Raw genomic sequence first — 19,527 nt, forward strand, 5'->3', positions numbered from 1 at the left:
ATGATATAACATGGAGAAATATTTAATGCTTCATTCAGCTCTAGGCTTTCTTTTTACTAGGTAAACATTCAACTCTGGTGTAGAATTAGATTTTATCTATTTTGCTGAGTCAAAGATATCTGGAAAAATCTCCATTCCCTTCCAGTCACAGAGATGAGTTTTTAAAAATCATCTTACCATTCTGACATGCCTGTATTCTTATCTCATACAGGCTGTAGGGGTCTAGGCCGTCGACAAAAGCAAAATGTGCGTGGCCTACTGGCTTCACCAGTAGGGTGGGGCTGCTTGCGTTTAGTAAGATGTTGTAGTCTAGAGGCACATTGGTAACAAATATCCCTTTTGTGAAACAGAGAAGAAACCATGATTATCTGAAATACTAACAACAATGCAAGACAATTTCAAAGAGGCATCCATCATATCCAATTTTAAATGTAAACCACACCTGGAGATTTTATCTACTGCCTCTTTTGGAAACTACAAACATTTAAAGATAAATTGAAACAGATCTATCTGCAGATCACAACTGGATGACAGACATTACAGTTCTTAGTTAAAAATCAAAATTAGTTTAGTCAATGCCTGTGTTAGTATTGCTACTTCTAGCAAGAATGATCTTAGGACTGTGAACCAGACAGCTTTCATTTCTTTATTTTGGAGTGGCAACAGCTACTAAGCACTGCTGTTTGCATGTAGAGTCATATGATCAAAAAAAGTGAATTACCATCGTTTTTCGGTCTGCAGCAATAGCTGAGTATAGGTTCTTAGCCTGCTTTACCCAGTAAAGTACAGGATACTATCTTGAACCAAGAAACATACCATTTCAATTGATATAAAACCAAACCGTTTAGTTTTTGTTAAAGAAAAAAACCTCACTTTTTACTTAGTTTAATTCAAACATTTTCCCTATCTATTCATCTTCCCTTGTCAATTCCTAATTTTCTAGTTCTATTGAGAAGCTGGAAACATCACTTTCTCCAGGAGAACAAGCTGAGCAATATGCCACCTCCTCAGAATGGTCAGTAGAGGTTCTTGGATCTTCTCTTGTTTCTTCCATATGACTTCTCAAAGGTTTGTTTGGTTTTTTTGTTTGTTTGTTTGTTTTGGTCTGGTTTTGCTTTGTAATTAGGATATGGGCTGTTTATGTTTTATTTGTTTGTCCACCATAGATTGCTTTATGCAGACATCAGCAATTTCATAAAATAAAGAGAATAAACAAAGGTAAGTCCTTCATTTTGCAGTCAAATAAGGCACAATCTTAAGAAAAAGTGCAAAACAGACAAGGTACTTTTCTAAAATGAGTCAAGATGTATCTGATTAGTAAAAGCACAGTTCTTTTTCAACTGAACACCTACTGTAGACATCACAGAGATATCTTTGTGATCAAGAACCAGATGCCAATGAGCAGTTCTGAGACTTGTCTAGATCTAGAGAATCTTTCCATTTGCAATTTTGGAAATTCTTTCTCTTAATTGTGATTTTTGTCCTTTTCTGATAAAGTAGCTACATTGATAGTACTACCCTGAAGTAATAGACAGCACTTTTGTCCATCCTTTAGACAGATTTTTTTTTTTCAAAGTATGTAATTGGATATGCACATTAACAAAAATAAAACACCAAACATCCCACATTTACAAGAAATCAGAAGGATTTCAAGTTTCTTTGTGGTACTATAAACAACTGATGTATTTTGAAAGATCAGAAAAATCTTTGAAATATCTAGTTTTTACAATTCTCAGGACACAAAAAATCCCAAAGAGATAAGATGCTGCTTCCTCACTAGATGCTAGACAAAGGAAATGCCATTACACTAAAAAGCTGAAAAAATAGCCCTGGAGGCATGACTTCAATCTTATTTGACTGCTCATCTTACAGGAAGAAAAAAGATGCTGATATTAGTTGTTGGAAGAGGTGAAGGGAGAAGGAGACAGAAAGTGTAAAAATCTCATTGTAAAATTTTCCTTTTTCAGCATAAAAGTTTCAAGGAAAACATCAAGATCTAATCATTAAGGACTGAGTACTAGAAATACAACTTTGTAAGTTGTGCAGGATATGACAAAGTAAGCCTCTGAGAGGTGATCTTGAAGTAGAAGGTTTCTGAAACACAGAAAATAATTCTTTTTCTGTGATATATGGAAGATGAAATGTTTCAAAAGAGTGCACTTGTGTATGCATTGTATGCTTTACCAGTAAGTAAAAGATGTACTCTTTCAACTAAACTACCTTTTTTTTTTTAACTTACCCCCCTCCCCCAATAATTGGAGTTTCTGTAAATAACATAAAGGAAGATGTGAAAGTAAGAGCTTAAAATAGTAGACAGCACATCAAATAGAAATTTTTTTTGTAATCTCAGTTAAGGTCTCCTTCTCTCGTCCTGACAAGAAACCAGATATTTCAGCCAGAAAAACTGACTATCTTATTAAAGTGACATATAATTCACTTTTGTGCATCTGATCGGTGCATTTCTTCTAGGCAGAATTCACCAGAAACTTCTGAAATTGTAACTATTCAAAATGCTTGATTTCCCAAGGAAGTTTAAATACAAACAAGGACAGCTGAATCTGGCCATTAATATGCAGCAGAGGACACTTACTTCAAAATACTTGATCTATCCAAGTCCAATACTCTGTATTAGCAGAAATGCTAAAAAAAGCTTCAACCAAACAAATCCAAAAATCTTAAAATTGTGGTATATGTTGCAATAGATAGGAAAGATATAAAAAATAAACATGCTCAGGAGAAAAAAATATTCTCAATAAGTGAACATGAAATTATAAATAAAACCAAGTAAATTTCTTTAAATGTTCCAATATCCAATGGAAATCCTTATACAATTTGATGAAATTCATCAAATGCTAAGATCAAGGGATCACTTTATAATCTAAAAATTAAAAAATATATAGTCATATAACACAGAAATTTGTAAAACTCTTTTTTTTCAGAATAGGCTTCGGCATCTGCAGGCAGTCTGAAGCTACTACATTCTGTGCTCTGATGACTGAAGGAAATGAAATAGGCATATTTGTTAAAGTCAGCTGGGAAACCACACGACTTGGTTAGTTACAGAGTTCATAAATTTATGTCAGAATAAAAGGAACCGTAAAAGCACAAGTGAACCAATTTACCCTAAGTGCAAATGGCAGTTTTGTTATTTGGTGTCAAAGTTACCATGAGCACAATGACAACCTGCCATAACACATTTTCATGTTCACTAAAGAACAAGGATTTAGTTGGTTAATATTCCCAGCAATACTCTTTTTCATAATTTACAACAACTAGATGCTGATAGGTTATTTAACATTTATGAAGTTAAGATGTAATCAGAAAAACCCTGATTATCTTTACAAATAAAAAAGTTAAATTATTCCACTTTTTTTCTCTGTGACTTCATTTCACAGCAGGTGCACATTCTGCAATGGGACAAGTCAATCAAACTAAACCATGTTTTTTTGTGGGCATATTTCGATAATATTTAATGGACAATTCTGTGCAAAACTGCAAATTAGGTGTGACAGCTTTGTACACATCAAAACTAGAGTAGTTAATAAAAAGAATTTGCAGCACGAGGTGCTTATTGGTGCAAAAAAGTCACACTGTTTTACAGACTGGTCCCCAAAAATCTCTTTGAAGTCAATTACTGAAAAAATATTTAATATGACATGAAACCCAATTACAGTTAAAATAAAATAGTTGAACTCTTTCACTTATAGCCACCAAATACTAAAATAAGTGTCATATCTTTTATTTTAAAAGAAGAGTAAAGTTATATTTCAATATTTAATTTCACAAAATAAAACAATCTATTTTTCTTCCTGAGATTAAGTATTTACATCAAGCTTCAAATATCTAGATATCTCATTCTGGTTGTATCAAGTATTCCCATCAAGAATCTGAAGATAGTAACAGCTGGAGATGCTGACTGCTTTCAAGGTGCAGAACTTTGGACACTGAGCTTGAAATCTTGTCCTACAGTGACATGGAGCACATAATAATTTACATGAGAAGAAAAAACAAGGACATTGGCTAAGCAACACTCAGAACAATTTGTTAGGCCAACTAACAAATGTTAGGAAGCTAAGAGACAAAGCTAAGATACAAGTCATTCAAATTCCCAAACTGATCCCAAGAAGAAGAATCCAGACATGTTACAGAAGTTTCATTATAATTGATAAGCAATCCCAGATGAGGATGCAGTAATGTTGCAACATGATGAAAGACGACGTTTTAATCCAGACATTCATTAACATGTGAAACAAATAACCTAGGAGCAAAGATCCTCTTTTGAGCATGTTCAACTTTCATAGTATCACCAGCAGCCACTGAAGCTATCTAGAAGAATCAGGCCCCCAGTAAGGACTAGTGGGGTTGTCAAGGAGTTGAAATGGGGGATAGCTACCTGTCCTCCTACCAATGACATTTATGGATATGCCTTTGGAGAATTATGTGTTGGGTTTTTTTTTTATTCAGTTTTTCTGCTTCTATCCATGGCACTAATAGTTGCTCCATAATAATTGTAATATATCCTTCTCTAGCGTATCAGTAAAATGTATCATACCTTTGAGGTCTGTGCACTGAGGCAGCACAACACAAGATAATGGGATACCTATTTCAGAAAATAAAGTACTATTTTCCATAGTGAGTGAGATGTGTCAAATATTTTTTTTTTCTGAATCCATCATTTTAACCACTATTTGGTCACCTTGCTATTTAGCTAAGTTAGGAGTTATTAAATGCTATGTCTATAAAGTTATAAGATTTAGATATATTACAGATGTTGAAACACAATTAAAGCCATTCAAAAGGCAGATTTGTGTAATATGATGCCCATAATGAATCCTTTGGTTGATTACTAGATCCTAATTTATTATATCAGATAAGAAGATAGAATGCATTTCCTGATAGCCACAGACAGGAAGACAGTAGTATGACCAACTACCCTCTTATCAAAACTTGGTTAATGAAAAGTACTTTTTTTTTTCAGAGACTATACTAATTAAAACTACTGTCTTGTCCAAGAGTGTCTGCTAAGCCTGCCAATTCTTATAACAAATGCTGTATTCTGGATTTATAAGGAAAACCTACATTATTTAATGTGGCTAATTGTGAAACACAGATTTACACACAGAAAAAAAAGTTACTCAACACATGACATAAATAAGGGTAGAAAGTTGGACAGTCTTTAGTCTAATCCTACCAAGCTGTGGATGTACATGGCCTCAGATGTCTGCCTGATAGGATTTGTTAATGGGATGTATGTCATTCCAGAAGATCAGAACCTCCAAAATAAACCTCCACCTGCATCTCCCACAGTCCCGCTCTTGGGGGAAAAAAAAACCAAACCCAAACCTTAGACGCACTCAGAGTGAGCATGAAGCAGGATTATGAGAGGTCAAGAATTAACTTCCTAGCTTCTGCATACACCTATGCCTCTGCACAATGGGCTTACTTCAGTAGCACCAAAAGCATTTAGTAACATTTTTTTACTGTTAGAATTCCTCATTCCTGCAAGATAAGTCAGTGGCTCTGATGTGCTATAATAAAAGCAACAGCAAGTTTTCCTTTCCTGTGTACCCAACAGAGGCACAGTATGAAAAACAAACCCTTATTCATACTTAAATCATTGGCCTCACAACAACAAGGCAGAGAGGAAGGGACTGAGTCACTAAATATCCACAAAAGTGAGATAAGTGCTTAAGGTGCATTCCAGTACCTGGGAAGACGCACGTGTGCCTTTCTGACTTAGAAGAATGATTCCTACAGCAGTGTAAGTACATCAGTCCTTCATCCTCTACAGAGCCACAATGTCCAACCTCCTCCTCACCCCTCTGAATGCATGGTTTCAGGAATACGTAAACTTTTGTAGCCACAAACTTAATTGCAACATAATTGAATGTACTACACAGAGTAGTACAGGAATTTGAGCTGATGAAAAAGAAAAGGTCTAGAACAACAAGGACGAGCTTTTCTGGGAAACATCCCATTCTTTGGAAGCCTAAGCTATACCAGTATATTCATATGTTTTAAATCTATTTGTAATGTTGCTGAATATTTTGTATCTTAAATTATATTTATTATCAAAACTATAATACAGCATGAGTCACTTTCCAATAAAAGCAACTGTACATTATATGCTATTCGAATTCACCTGCTTTCTGCCGAGTTCTAAATCCTTTCAGGCAGTAGGGGGAAAAGTTTAATTTAAGATTTTAATCTTTTTCATATATTATAGCATTTCTATAATGGATTTTGTGCTTCTGAAAACTAAAAGATTGACAGCTCAGGGTATTATAGATTTATTAATCATTGCTTAAATGGGTAGGGTGAACACTGCTAAGCGCTGCCACAATACTTGCAATCCCAGGCTTGAAGGCAAAATACTTTTTCTAGGTGACTTTATTTTTAACGTCAATTGACTCGACTCTGACTGTTGTGCAAGGAAAGAACATATTAAATAATTAGGAACAGAAGACATCAAAAAGTTCTATGTTCACTGATAAAATAAATATTGTTGATAATTTAATATTGTAATATCTGGAGTTTAAAAAATTTGATTACATATTAACTAAAATCCCCAATATCTAGAAACTGGAAACACCTTCCTGGAGTTGAAATACAGTAGACAGAAATTTGTTCATTTACAATGCTCTCATTGTCCCACAATAACTTTTTATAATATCAGTAAAGTACACCACTCACTTCTGATGTGATCTAATTAATGAAACAGAGCACAGTCTCTCACATAAAAAAATACTGTTACTCAATTATGCCTTGTTAGCATCCCTCTGTAGCAGGAAAAGCAAACTGGTGATGTTCAGAAGAGAGGCAAGAGAATATACATCTGAGCCTTTGCTGAGCCACCCAAAGTAACAAGTCCACATAACACTATGGTGCCCTGGTAAATAGCATAGGCTCTCTGTGTCACACTCTGATACCTTTTGTAAAGGAGCTCAATATTGCATACCTGCAAGACAACTGGATGTTTTAATTCCCAGGACAGCAATCAAGATATAACCAACCCAAAAGGTTGGCAAGTTTTCCAGTCAATAACTCAAGTTAGTTTGAACAGAAGTCAAAACTTATTTTCACTGTAATTGTATGGGTTCTTTTTCTTAGTACTTGCACTGAATAATAGTTTACAGGATCAAATTAACATGTGGATTTTTGATCAGCTAATCCTTGCAATACCCACATCAAGTATATAGGTCAATATTATTAAAAGAATATATCTCTAGGAAACAACAGCTTTACATACCAGTTATTTAAATCACACAAACACTAAAACCAAATATGAAGAATAAAAATATCTAAATGATTCAACTGCATGACTGAATATAATAATTATTCCATCCTTTCATTATGCTATAAAGTACTAAATAGAAATATATTTTTACCTGGCTTGTCCCAAGCTAGAAATATGGAATATGCATCAATTACTGTGACGTTATAAGGGACATGAATTTTCTCTGGTGTTCCTACTGGTGTTTGTATAACATATTTGTCACTAGTGTTACTGCCACCCCAAGTGCTGGCTTCCAGCTGGTAAACATATCTGCACAAACACAAAAAGATCAGTAGATACTGTGGTTAGAAGCTTTAGGCATATCAATAATAGAACATTTTCATTTTCAACAATTTATAGTGAATTGAATATACAAGGAGTATTGTAAGGATTTTCCCTTTTAAGTTTTCTTAATGCAAGAAAAGTAGTTCTTATAATAATAATAATAATAATTTTAATATGAAAATTCACATTAGCTTACATGCAAGAGAAGTATTGACTCAGAGTGTTAAAACCAATATCAGAACGGCCTCCATAAAAATATCAGCACCTGCTACTTTTCAGCCAGTATGTTCAATATGCACAGAAACATAAACCATGTACTGTTCTGTCAGCCATATAAAGACTTAGATTTTTCTAAGTATATTCTGTGAGGGCAAAAAAACAACCAATGAACTACCAACAGACACTCAAGAGAAAAAAAAGAGGCCTCCCTCTCTTTTAATCAATGACAATTACCTATTTTCAGAAAAGGAGAAAAAAAAAAAGTCTTTTCATTAAGGCTTTCCACATTTGGAAGTCCCCTAAAACTGCTCTACCAATTTATCAGTAATTAAGTAATATTGTAAGAGATTTTTCTTTTGTTAAAAAAGTAATATATTTTGTACATTTGTACCTATACTTTGTACATTTCACAAACACATGTACATATATTTTGAACACCTTTCACATAGTACCAGAGCTCTTTAACATGCCTTACCTATTGTTAGGTTGCAGATTAACATCTGTGAAATTCAGGTCTGTACTGCCACCCAGGAAAATCTGTTCTCCGTCACGAAATAATCGATATTGAGTAATGAGTCCATTGGGTTTATTTGGTTCACTCCAGTAGATTTCCACTTCTGTTGAGCTGACTATGATATGATGAGGTTTTGGCCATACCCCTATTAATATCACAGTGACACTATTTTAATTTAATGACAGAAACACAAAGGGTTGGGTTTTGGGTTTTTTGTTTTTTTCTTTCCCACAGTTTGTGCTGCTGCTTTCAGCAATGTAATGAAAGCATAAAACACTGCCAGAGAGAATGACAGAATCTAACACACTTTCAATATTTAGCCTGTACCAAATGCAACCAAGTACATAAGACACAGATTAATGGAGAACTAGGCCAAATGCTGCAGCCTTTACATGCTCAGTCATCTCTGCATATTTATTTGTGCTTTAAAAAATATGCATCTGGTAATTCTAGCCTCACTAACTTGAAAAAGAATTTGCAGAAAATCCTACAAAAAGGAAGTAGAGCTGCAATGCCAGGTAGCCAGTATAATGAGTATGTTAAGATATAAACACTCCAAGAGAGATAGATTCTCTTGTGTAAATTTATACGTGATAGCTTGATGGATGATAGTGGAGTTTTGCACCTTGTTAAACCATCAGAAATACAAGCCCATATGACCACCTCTTCACAGTTCTATAAGAATGTCTTTTACCCTTACCATGAGGAGCAGCTTGTAAAGTTTGACCTGAAAGTGGATGGCTAGAAGAACATCCAGCAGATGTGCATGCAGTAAGCATGAAGCTGTAATTAGTGTATGGCTGCAGACCTAGAAAGAGCAAACAGAGGTTAGACTGAGATGTCGACATCAGGTATACCAAGAATTGTATCACTACAAGAAAGCTACTGGACTTAAAGTTAGTTTTTAGTATTTTTGGCAAACATAAAATATGAATTCATTCTTATTTTATATCTGAATAATACTGAAATGGTTAATGCTTGCTCATTTAGATATATATCCTCTAGTATTTTGAAAGAAATGACAAAAGAATTCAGATTGCATGTATATGTATCTTGCAACGGATCTACGGAAGCTCTTCAGATAGACGTATCTGAATTAGATTCAAAATAACTCACTTAAATGGTACTTGCAGCACTGTAACAACAGTCCAGATCTCAGTCCAGATTACCATCTGAAAATTTACCCTAAAGTGGGGTGAGTTTTTGATTTTTTGATTTTTTTTTCTTCTGCCTGTACAAAATGGTTAAAAATTAACTGGAAAGCACCTAAACATACTTTTCAAAGACATAATCTTCATCACTGATAATGGCTCTAGGACTTCAAAGGTTTCCAAAAGATAAGCACTTTAAAGTGTAGTTGCTTAGATTTTTAGACTTGAAAAACTGAAAAATCTGTAATGTTTTGAATATTTATTAAAATATATTTGCAACCATAAGAAAAGATAATAAAATAGTCCGTTACTTGAACATGAAATCTACTATATTGCAAACAAGCCCAAAGATACTCTATTCTTGCCTCCTTTCCAACTCTATTTTTTCATTTTTCCCCACTTGTTTTTCCAATTTGTTACAAGATTCTATCATAAATGCTATAAAGCAGTTAGAAGTAGGACTGGCAATCAAGCCCTCTCCATTACAAGACATTCATTTTAGTTACTTGTGATTTTTTTTAAAAACTTTTTTTTCAGCTCAAATTTTCCACACGGTACATCCTTGAATGAGACTAAAAGAGAATATACTGTTTTGACCTTTCCTTGGGAATTCTAAAACATCTTTGTGCCGTGTGTCAATGACTTCAGATTTGATATCAAGTTGCCTGCAGCTTAAGAATTTGACTTTAGGACTCCTCATAAAATTGTACCCAAAATTTGGCTAAGATACTATGCTTTTAAAATAGCCTTTTCTGCACAACCATGAAAGGCTTCTTACTGCTAAATCATTAAAGATGCAGACCTGCACAAGCCTATCTTGAAAACCTCAGAGCTTAGCTTTAACTGCTGATCAGACTGCCTCACAGGATATGCTCTGTCCCAGGTTACAGGGTTTTTCCTAAACTACTTTTTTTGATATTTCCCAAAGTTGATCTTAAATATGATGTTACCAGGCACAGACGCTCAAAACCTCTTGTTTTCCGAGATCCTCTTGTTAATCCCTCATAATACATTAAAAAAAAAGTTCATGTTCCTGAATACAAAGGGGAGAAACAATACAACAACCAGAAGAAAATGATATACAAAAATTCTGTGAAAGTATTGATTTAAAAAATGAACACTCACAAACTAGGAAATCCCAGAGTTAGGACATTGTACAACATGAATTGACCGCTTTTATATACAGGCTCTGTGGCACAGCCCTGTCTAAACTTCCCTCCATCATATGGTCTCTGGCCCACCTAATGGTATTTAATTTGAGAGTTTTTTCTGTAGTGTCCATCCCTAGAGTATACAGTTGTGTTACTGACACCAACCAGCTGAGTAGTACAAATGGCTTAATATAGTACAAAAAGAATAACACACATACACACACAAAAGAAAGGATTGATTTATCCCTCCGAGAAACAGGAAGCTAACTCAAATAGACTGAGAGAAATAAAAATCTCCCTGGACCTGCCAGAAGGCCATTTGGGATGCCTGGGACATGACTGTCAGAGTTATGAAAAAGTTTATATCTAAGCACAACTATTGTCTTCAGTTGCAGCTCCAAGAGCACAGGAAATTCAGGCCCCAGGTCTCAGGCAGGGTGTCCGGAAAATGAAGACATGATTATGACAAGATGTGAAAGCTTGAGATGTGTCTTCCTTAGCACCACAGCCTCAACAGATATGAATGCCCTGGATGACAAAAGACAACTTGCTCAATCCAGAGATGGTCTCTCTTCCGTCCTGTCCCACATTTCTTTCACTATAGCTTTCTAAGGCAGCATCCCACGGGATTCATGAGACCTGCCAGGGCCTGTCCCACCACCCCAGCTGGGGAATTTCCTTGGAGGTGAAGCTGGGCTGGGACAAGGGCCCATGGCTGAGCAGGGCAGAGATGTATCAGAGTTGAAGGCCAGTAGTGTGGAGCAGTGACTGAGGGCAGCAGGCTGGGCTGAAATGAGGTCCTGGGCCTGTGGGCAGGGCTGGGGAAAGTGCCTAAGGGAGGCTGGCAGCAGCTTAACAGAGAACTGATGTGGGAACACAATGCAGCAGCAATGGCATCCTGTATGTTGCCACTTGGTCATCCTCCCAGGTCACTGCCTCTCCTTTCTTCCTTTTAGTGGTCAGGGATGCCAGTGCCCCAGTGATTCACATTTTATCCCTCTGGATTGGCCCCTCACTGGCTCCACATTCACACAAGCTTTGGGTTTGTGTTTGCTGGCTTCTACCAAGCAACAATATCAACATCAAGATTCCCAGAAGGAATAAGCCTACCAAATACAGCAAAAGCTGAGGCAACAGTCCTACATAAAGATATTTTTTACTTTTTTTTTACTCTCATTTTATTCCTCCCTGGAAGAGGCACATCTTATAGACTGCATGAGGCAGCAACCCTACGTACAAATGACCATACTGTAACGCGACTGCTTGTGTAAAAGAGGCTGAATTAGGATTATACAGGTCAATTCATACATATTATACAGGTCAATTTTAAGTGTGTGGATTTGTGACCTTCATAATGTACATTTGATGTAGTTCATATGACTAATTGTAATTACTTGAAGAACCATATAATTCTATGACAAGAAAAAAAAAGTCTGGGCAAGATCTTTGGTTATAACAAATCCTTGCTTATGGCCAGTACAAGGGTATTTTAATTAAAATATATTACAAACAGACAGAGAGAAAGAATAAGCAACATTTATGTACAAAGGTGAAGTACTGGATGGAAGACATGCAGGCTGCTTACAAATTGAACAAGACGTGAAGGAGAGAAAATAAAGAGATGACTCAGAGGGACAGCCCTGGCTGTAACCTAATCATGAACTGGAAGAGAAGAAAAATCATCTGAACACTGTGTATAAAAGTAAGAAGGGAGAAAATGACAGTTGCATACTAGAGAGAGGCAAAGGCATGGAGGGAAGCCAAGTATTTAACATTTCAGGATAGAAAAGATTACTGTGGCAACAAATTACTTGAATTCCCCTAAAGGGAGTCATGTTCACTTTTAAAGGAAACATGCATAATAAAGCAATACTCATTTACAACTACACTTTAAAGAGAAAAATGAGCATTAAAAAAAGAGCACATGGTTTCACTAAATTTATTGGTGAAATTCTGATACTTGAAACCTTTAGTCATATATGGAGCAGTCACAGCAGATTTTTATCTAGATTATTAAAGCTTTGCATTAAATGCCTTGTCTTATGCATGCTTTAGAAAGCTCTGTGCAAATCTATGTATGTGATTAATAACAAAAATAAGAAGATAATCTTGAAAAATAAACAGCATTTTGCTTTTCCAATTTACCTACTTGATTGTTCACTAGAGGATACTTCTTTTCTTTTTAATTTTTTTAACCTATCAGTCTATTTTGTTATTGCTGCATTTTTCATTTGCCAAGACTGTGAAACTGTGGGTTTTTTTTAAGACTGCATTGTTCTATTAGCCAAATCAATTCATTCTCATTCTGTTTGTCTCCATTTGTGGGTATGGCTCCAGCGAGGTCAGTAATTAGCTCCCAGGATAACGTTCTGTGGCCTCGCCGTGGGAATTTTACTCAGGAGGATGTCAGATTGCTGACCACAGCCTTACAAAACCTCTCCATCCCTAAGAGTTTCCTTTAGATAAATATTACTAATGATTCAGTGCTGCACAGAGACAGGATTGACGAGCAACAACATTTCTGTATCTCCAGTATATCCAGTTTTTGCTAACCTGAAATGCAGATAAGATCAGATGAAATAATTTTAAACCATTTGGTCATAAAAATGTTTATTAATATTGTTTCTTTACTAAAGTAAACATAAATGATGTTAAAGATTGATCCTACAAATTCTTGATAAAACTTCTTACTCAGGATATTATCTTTAGTGTATTAAAACAGGGGCATTGAGAAGACTTTTTCCTATAAATCCACCTGCTGCTGCTGAAGAGGGCACTCTTAGCTTTCTTTTACGATTCCCCTAATTATTTTCTTCAGTTCTACCCTCTGTCTGGCCCCCACTGCAAGCATTAGCAGGCCCATTTGTAAAGTAGTAGTAACACAAAGTGAAACAATGCCATAACTGTCATCCAAATTGTTCTGTACAGGGTAGTGGAAGTGTTCAGTAATAAATGATATAAAAAGGTCTTTTATTGACAAGCTGCCATGTGCTGTTTGCATTAGAGAATATGAGAAGATGATGGCTGCTGCCCCTAGGTCCCAGTGGCATTCAACTCAGTGAGATAGCAGAAAATGCTTCAGTTTGCTTAAAGCATTGATAACACCTCTAAATAATTAACTGAGGACTTCCTGTCTTCAATTACTTAATGCTTTTTTTAACATCTTGAGAGGATTATAAGCAATTTATGGATTTCACATGATGAGCACATTCACCGCTATTCCCACAAAGCATTTGTGGGATCATGTTTCCAAAGCTTTGATGTAATTAAAAATAAGCAGCAAGACAATAGTGCAGTGGCAAGGTGCTAGCCTTCTCATCTGTTATTTGTAAGACCATAGATTCAAAGTCTAAAGAAATACTAATGCTACAACTTCATTAATGTTCAACTGTTGCTCAGGGAAAAGCTGACAGTTTGGGAAAAAAAAAAGAGAAAACCAAAACGTATATCCACAGGGAATAAGACAACAGTTCAAACATTTGAGATAATGTATGAAATAAATTTGACTGTTTTATCTTACTCTTTTAATTTAGAGAGCAATAATTATCCACATTGCTAAATCACTACCATGAATTCCACATTATCATCAAGGAAGCTCCTGCAGAAAACCTCACAGATTTGATTACGACTGCCAGGAGAAATGATCACTTATTTCACTCCTGGCCTAACATGGCAGCATTGGACAGTGACTTAATGGAACAGGCACACAAAAGGAAAAAAGATTCTTGTTTCTCAGGAGATAACTTTCTCTCCCTTCCAGCTTGTAAGAAAAACAGTATTGTTTGCATTAAAATCTGTTACTCTGAAGGTATAGCTGCTTTTCAAGAAGGAAGTGGGAGAAGAAGTAGTATTTTTCAATGGGTTTGATAAATCATTCCTTGTTGGTAGGTGTTCTTTACAATATAAATTTACAGCAGCAATTCTAAAACATGTACCACCAACTGGCATACTATAGTTAATATCTCACATTCTGAAGCACTGAATGTGGAGACAGGCATAATATACAGTTGATGAATTTCACACAAGTATGATACTCTCAAAGACGAATGGCAATCCTTTACTCTTCTGTGAGTGACTACAGCAAGGACAAACTCTTTTAAAGCACTTGGGCATCCCCCCCTGACTCAGGACTCATATTTTGAGGAGCAGCTGAGAGTGCCATATATGCTGTATAGGTTTTATGTTTCAAGTGCTACTCTGTGGCTACCATCTGGTGTGTATAACATACAAATCTCTAAGTTTCCTGCTCAGGTGGAGAAAAAAAAAAAAAGGAAAAAATAATGTGTTTATGAATTCCTAAAAAATCATAGAAACAAGAATTTGATGACCAACCTGAGGTCACAGAGTGAAAAAAGTTATCCCAAAATGGCTATGTTCCCATTTTGTTTTCAGCAGAAACATATCTAAGAATAATTTTGCTTTAGTGTAATATTCAAATATAACTAAGAATTGAATATGTGAAACAATATTACTTTTGATGTCTGAGTCAAAGTTTCCCTCAAAATCCCTTGACTAAAGCTTTTTTCAGATATACACACACACACACGTGAAATTTCAACAATTATTTAGAAAATGGCTATAAGTAATATATGATATTATAAACAGAACCCAAGATCTTTCCTTTTCTGTATTCCTCTCCTTTGTATTATCTCAGGCATAAAGTACTGGATCCTTCTTGCTCCTACACTGCTACACATTAACAGCAGCACTAGTGACTTTAACTGCATTACTGCACGCTTAATAATGGTAAAAGTGAGAGCTGAATCTGATTGAAGGGATGGCAAGTCTCCACAGAATATCTCAGACTTCGAGCATACCACAAAGCACGCATCTTTAATCAAGATGAATAGATTTATTGTACAATTTTGAAATTAAATCTATTAATATTTTAACAAGCAGCAGCAAAAAAAATGAAAGAGATTAGGAAAAAGAAATATATGTAGATTAATGATAAAGCATTCTCAACTGCATAGTACTGGGGATTTAAAAGTTTCTGACAAGTAGCATTTTTTATATGGTAATAACTTAAGGACAGGACATTAGCCCATCAGAGAGCTCTGCCTTCTTACCTGAGACGATGTGCTGCATTGTGCTTGCAGCATCGGTGTGTATAAGTCCTTTCCCTACTTGACTGATCTGGTACTCTCTGATGACACCATTTGGTTTCTGGGGTGCGATCCAGCCTAAATGCAATGCTGTTGAGTTCAAAGCACTGATGTTTGGCGGCTGAACATTCTCTGGGACTCCTTGGACAGTGACTGCAACTACCTGAAGACATATGAATTAAACAGCAATTTAATGTAATAGTACACTAGATACCATGATCAATGAGAATGTCACTTTTGTTTTAAAATGTTGGTTTGCCTGGCATATCATTACCAAGGGCCTGGAGAACTAGTTACTTTTTTCCTCCTTTTTCACAATGAAATCTGACCTTGAATACATTATATAAGTCTATGCCTACAATTTATCACAACAGGTTCACCACGTTTTAGTTGCAGCGTATAGCACCGGGTAAAACAACAAAAACTGTATTGCTTGAAAACTCTTGATAACTCTCTTCCATATGGTTTGTCAGTGTCTCTGCATTTTAACTGCCTGATTTCATATATTTTAAGCACCAGTAAACACAGGGCTAAGCCTCCACATATCCCAGGCAATCCAAACTCTATCATAGTTACTTGTGACCCCATTTTTTTGTAAGGAAACCAAAGATTTTGAAAGATAGAATAACTTTGCACATGTTAATCTCTTTCTATTAAAAAAAAAAAAAAGAAAAAGGAAAAAGCTAATTTTCTATTGGCATATCTCTACCAACTCCTACAGAGGCATTTCCAAATTACACTGGTTTAATAAGTGAGTCAGATCTTTTTCTCTTTGAGAATCACTTTTCTTTTTTGTTATTACCATCATAAAGTATTTATATTAGGCTGTAAATATAAAACGTGTCCTCTATAATATATCGTCTTAGTGTATATGGTAGAATCAGTCCTTGCTTGCAGACTTCAGTGTTTGTAACAGTAAACTCCTTATTACAGGCAAGTGAAAAAAATAGAATTTATTAGCTCAGGCCAATAGTTGCAGCAACTGTGCCTATATAGTTTTCAGACCCTGTGCATCAGTGTTTAATTTCTTATACTTTTGGATGATATTTGCACCAATAAGAAAAATATGTAAACATCTAAAGAAAAAAAAAACCCAACTTTTTAATCCCATAGATATTAGAGTCACAAAGCACAGTCATTATTCCCCATCTCTGCCCCACAGACCTTAACCTTACAATATTGGAAATTTATTTTCAGAGAGACAAGGATATTATTGTGAAAAAGAGGTCACTTAAGGAACACTTTTTCCAAATGATGAATAAGGCAGGTACTCTGCAGAACAGAAAGTAGAGCTGGTTAAATAAGGCTAGTGAAAGGTATCTGTGATTCAAATGATGCAGTGACAAAGGGAGGGAAGAGATTCTGTTTGCTTAAAACTGAAGTAGAGGTTGGTTATACATAAAGGGAGTGTAAAGCCTGAAGGAGGTGCAGACCTGGTAAGCCAGTGAAGGGAAATATAGTGGAAGGAGGCTCAGAATAAGGCAGCTGTTGAACAAATTTATTGGCTAGAGCTAAAGCAGATAAAGTAAGAAATACCAAGGAAGGCTATACACCTTCTAGGGAGAAGCAAAGATTTAATTTTGAGTCTTAGAGAAAGCACATTTTAATATTCCTTACTCTATTCTATCATGTACAGCTTTCTCTTTAACAAACACCAGTTCCTACATTGCAATTTTAGCTTTGCCAAGATGGAGATATTGCTTTCTTCTTCCACTTGCTTGTATCAACCTTAGGTCCCAAATAATCACCTGTCAGTAGTCCAATCCAAATAAGATTATAAGTTGTTTTTCACTTACTCAATAATCAGCATGTCTTCAAATTACACCTTTCCAAAAGCATTTTTATGTTACTACACTGACTGATAAAATTCTGGCACCAGTTCCTGAAGACCGCTTTACTAACCTTGCTGCTATCTGCACAACCAGCAACAGTGCAGGCTCGCAGCTGGTATGAATATTCTTGGTATGGCTGGACACCACTTGTATCTGTGAAGCTCATTTCTGTTCCTCTGAAACGCTCAATTCCATTTCGGAGAATGATATAGTGAATAATAAGACCTATAGCAGAAAGAAAGTTTTCCCTTTTGTTAGCTGAGAAATTCTATGTGGTGGTATACTATAATAATCTACTTTGCAGAAATATAGAAAACACTAAGTTAAATCTCTAGGTAACCACTGTAACAGACAATCATCCTATTTAAATGGCTCATGTCAGTTACCAGTTACTCTCCTCAACATCTACATCAACACCTCAGTATTTCTCAGTTCTTATTAAGAGAACTATTTCAAGTTTTCTCACTGTTTGAAAATCATAAGTAAGATTTACTGAAGGAAATCTGCGCATCACCCACTCCCCCCACGCCAAATCCCAAAATGTTTTGTAACATGATTGTGATTTTCTGATAACATTTGACAATTATTATTAGAATCGTCCTCAGAAGAGTCTTCTGGGCAATTCTTAGAGACATTGTAAATAGTCTTCTGTAAAGTTAGACTCTACCCTTATTTGCAATGAAAATGATCTCAACCTAGAGTAAATTCTTCTTGTGGTTTAGGAATACATATATTTCAGTGCCAATGATTAATTAAGATTTTTTTTTTTTTCATATTCGAACACTATCAGCTGAAAGACAGAACAGATTCTTTTTTAAACAAATATCAATACCATTTGGTTGAAGCGGTTCTTCCCAGTTTAGAAGTATCATGTCTTCCCGATTATCCACTTTGGCCCATTTTGGTGGACTTACACCCTGTGGTACATCTTGCTTAGTGACAGCTCTGCTGATTTCACTGAAGCCTTGTCCATAGCTATTCCAAGCAGCCACTCTGTATTCATATGTGATAAACGGTTCGAGATTCAAGTCTAGAAAAGGAAATTTACATATAGACCATCTCAGTCCTATGAAGAACAAATTTTGTTTGTTTGTGGTTTTTTATTTTTCTATGCCTGTGGGTCTACTTCTGTGTTTAAAGACAGATACGGAAGTTGTTCTTTTAGTCAAGCCAATTTTCTGATATAGCAATGCTTCTACAAACTTTTGTGAATGCAGGTTTAGACCTTATGCATTCACTGAACTTCTGGTTACTCATTTAATTTCCCTGAAGATACTGTCTTGATTCATAGATTAATTCTTAAAGAATTCTACTTCACTACAATTGCTTCATATTTAATTAGAAGACTTGATAGCATTCAGGACATCTTTTTCTCTAGAGTGAATTAAATACTGTAGCAAAATGGCAATCTGATACACCACTTTTCCTTACCTGTAAATGAATACTGGTTTGGACCTCCTTTGTAGACAATCTCCTCTTCAGCTGGACACACACCTTCCTTTATCTCCTTTTCTGTAGCACTCTGTGAACCTTTTATCCATGCACAGATATTCTCCCTAGGATCAAAGTCACACTTTCCACAATATGCTGTTGCCTCCATAGATAAAGGACAAAGGATATTAGCCTTGCACTCTTCTTTTACCTAAGGAATTCACATGGGATGTTAATACATTTACTGCATCTTCTCTTCTTTACAAATGCTTCCATTAGTACTTCTCTGTCTTTACGTAATACACAAATGCAACCACATTGAGTATGTTGATATTTCTAGCATATGGGAGACCCTTTCAGCCTTTAGTCTGTCTTCTGTCTTTGGTCATTAAAGCTTTTATAATCCTTTCTAAAAGAAACTTCTTGTTGTTGTTGCTGTTGTTGTAGAGTCCTTGCATGAAAATATCACAAATGTTAACCACTGGAAGCTGAAATGGCTGAGTTTGTTGAAAGTAGAAGAGGCTATAATCAAATGAGAACAGGATTTTATCTGTGAATTTGGA

The 19,527-nt window shown here is 35.6% G+C and overlaps 1 protein-coding gene across 1 annotated transcript in view; it reads right to left on the bottom strand.

Annotated features, from left to right (window-relative positions):
* USH2A (usherin) overlaps positions 1–19,527 on the bottom strand; it is a 392,303-nt gene that overhangs the window by 61,117 nt on the left and 311,659 nt on the right. Inside the window, exons 51-58 of the mRNA XM_061990105.1 lie at positions 18,965–19,175; positions 18,366–18,563; positions 17,604–17,758; positions 15,666–15,864; positions 8,995–9,102; positions 8,256–8,439; positions 7,389–7,546; positions 178–336 (exon numbers count right to left, since the gene is read on the bottom strand). Of these exons, the coding sequence (XP_061846089.1) occupies positions 178–336; positions 7,389–7,546; positions 8,256–8,439; positions 8,995–9,102; positions 15,666–15,864; positions 17,604–17,758; positions 18,366–18,563; positions 18,965–19,175 (1,372 nt within the window). The remainder of the gene's footprint in view (positions 1–177; positions 337–7,388; positions 7,547–8,255; positions 8,440–8,994; positions 9,103–15,665; positions 15,865–17,603; positions 17,759–18,365; positions 18,564–18,964; positions 19,176–19,527) is intronic.

Source organism: Colius striatus, chromosome 2 (assembly GCF_028858725.1).
Source record: "Colius striatus isolate bColStr4 chromosome 2, bColStr4.1.hap1, whole genome shotgun sequence".
Lineage (NCBI taxonomy): Eukaryota > Metazoa > Chordata > Aves > Coliiformes > Coliidae > Colius > Colius striatus.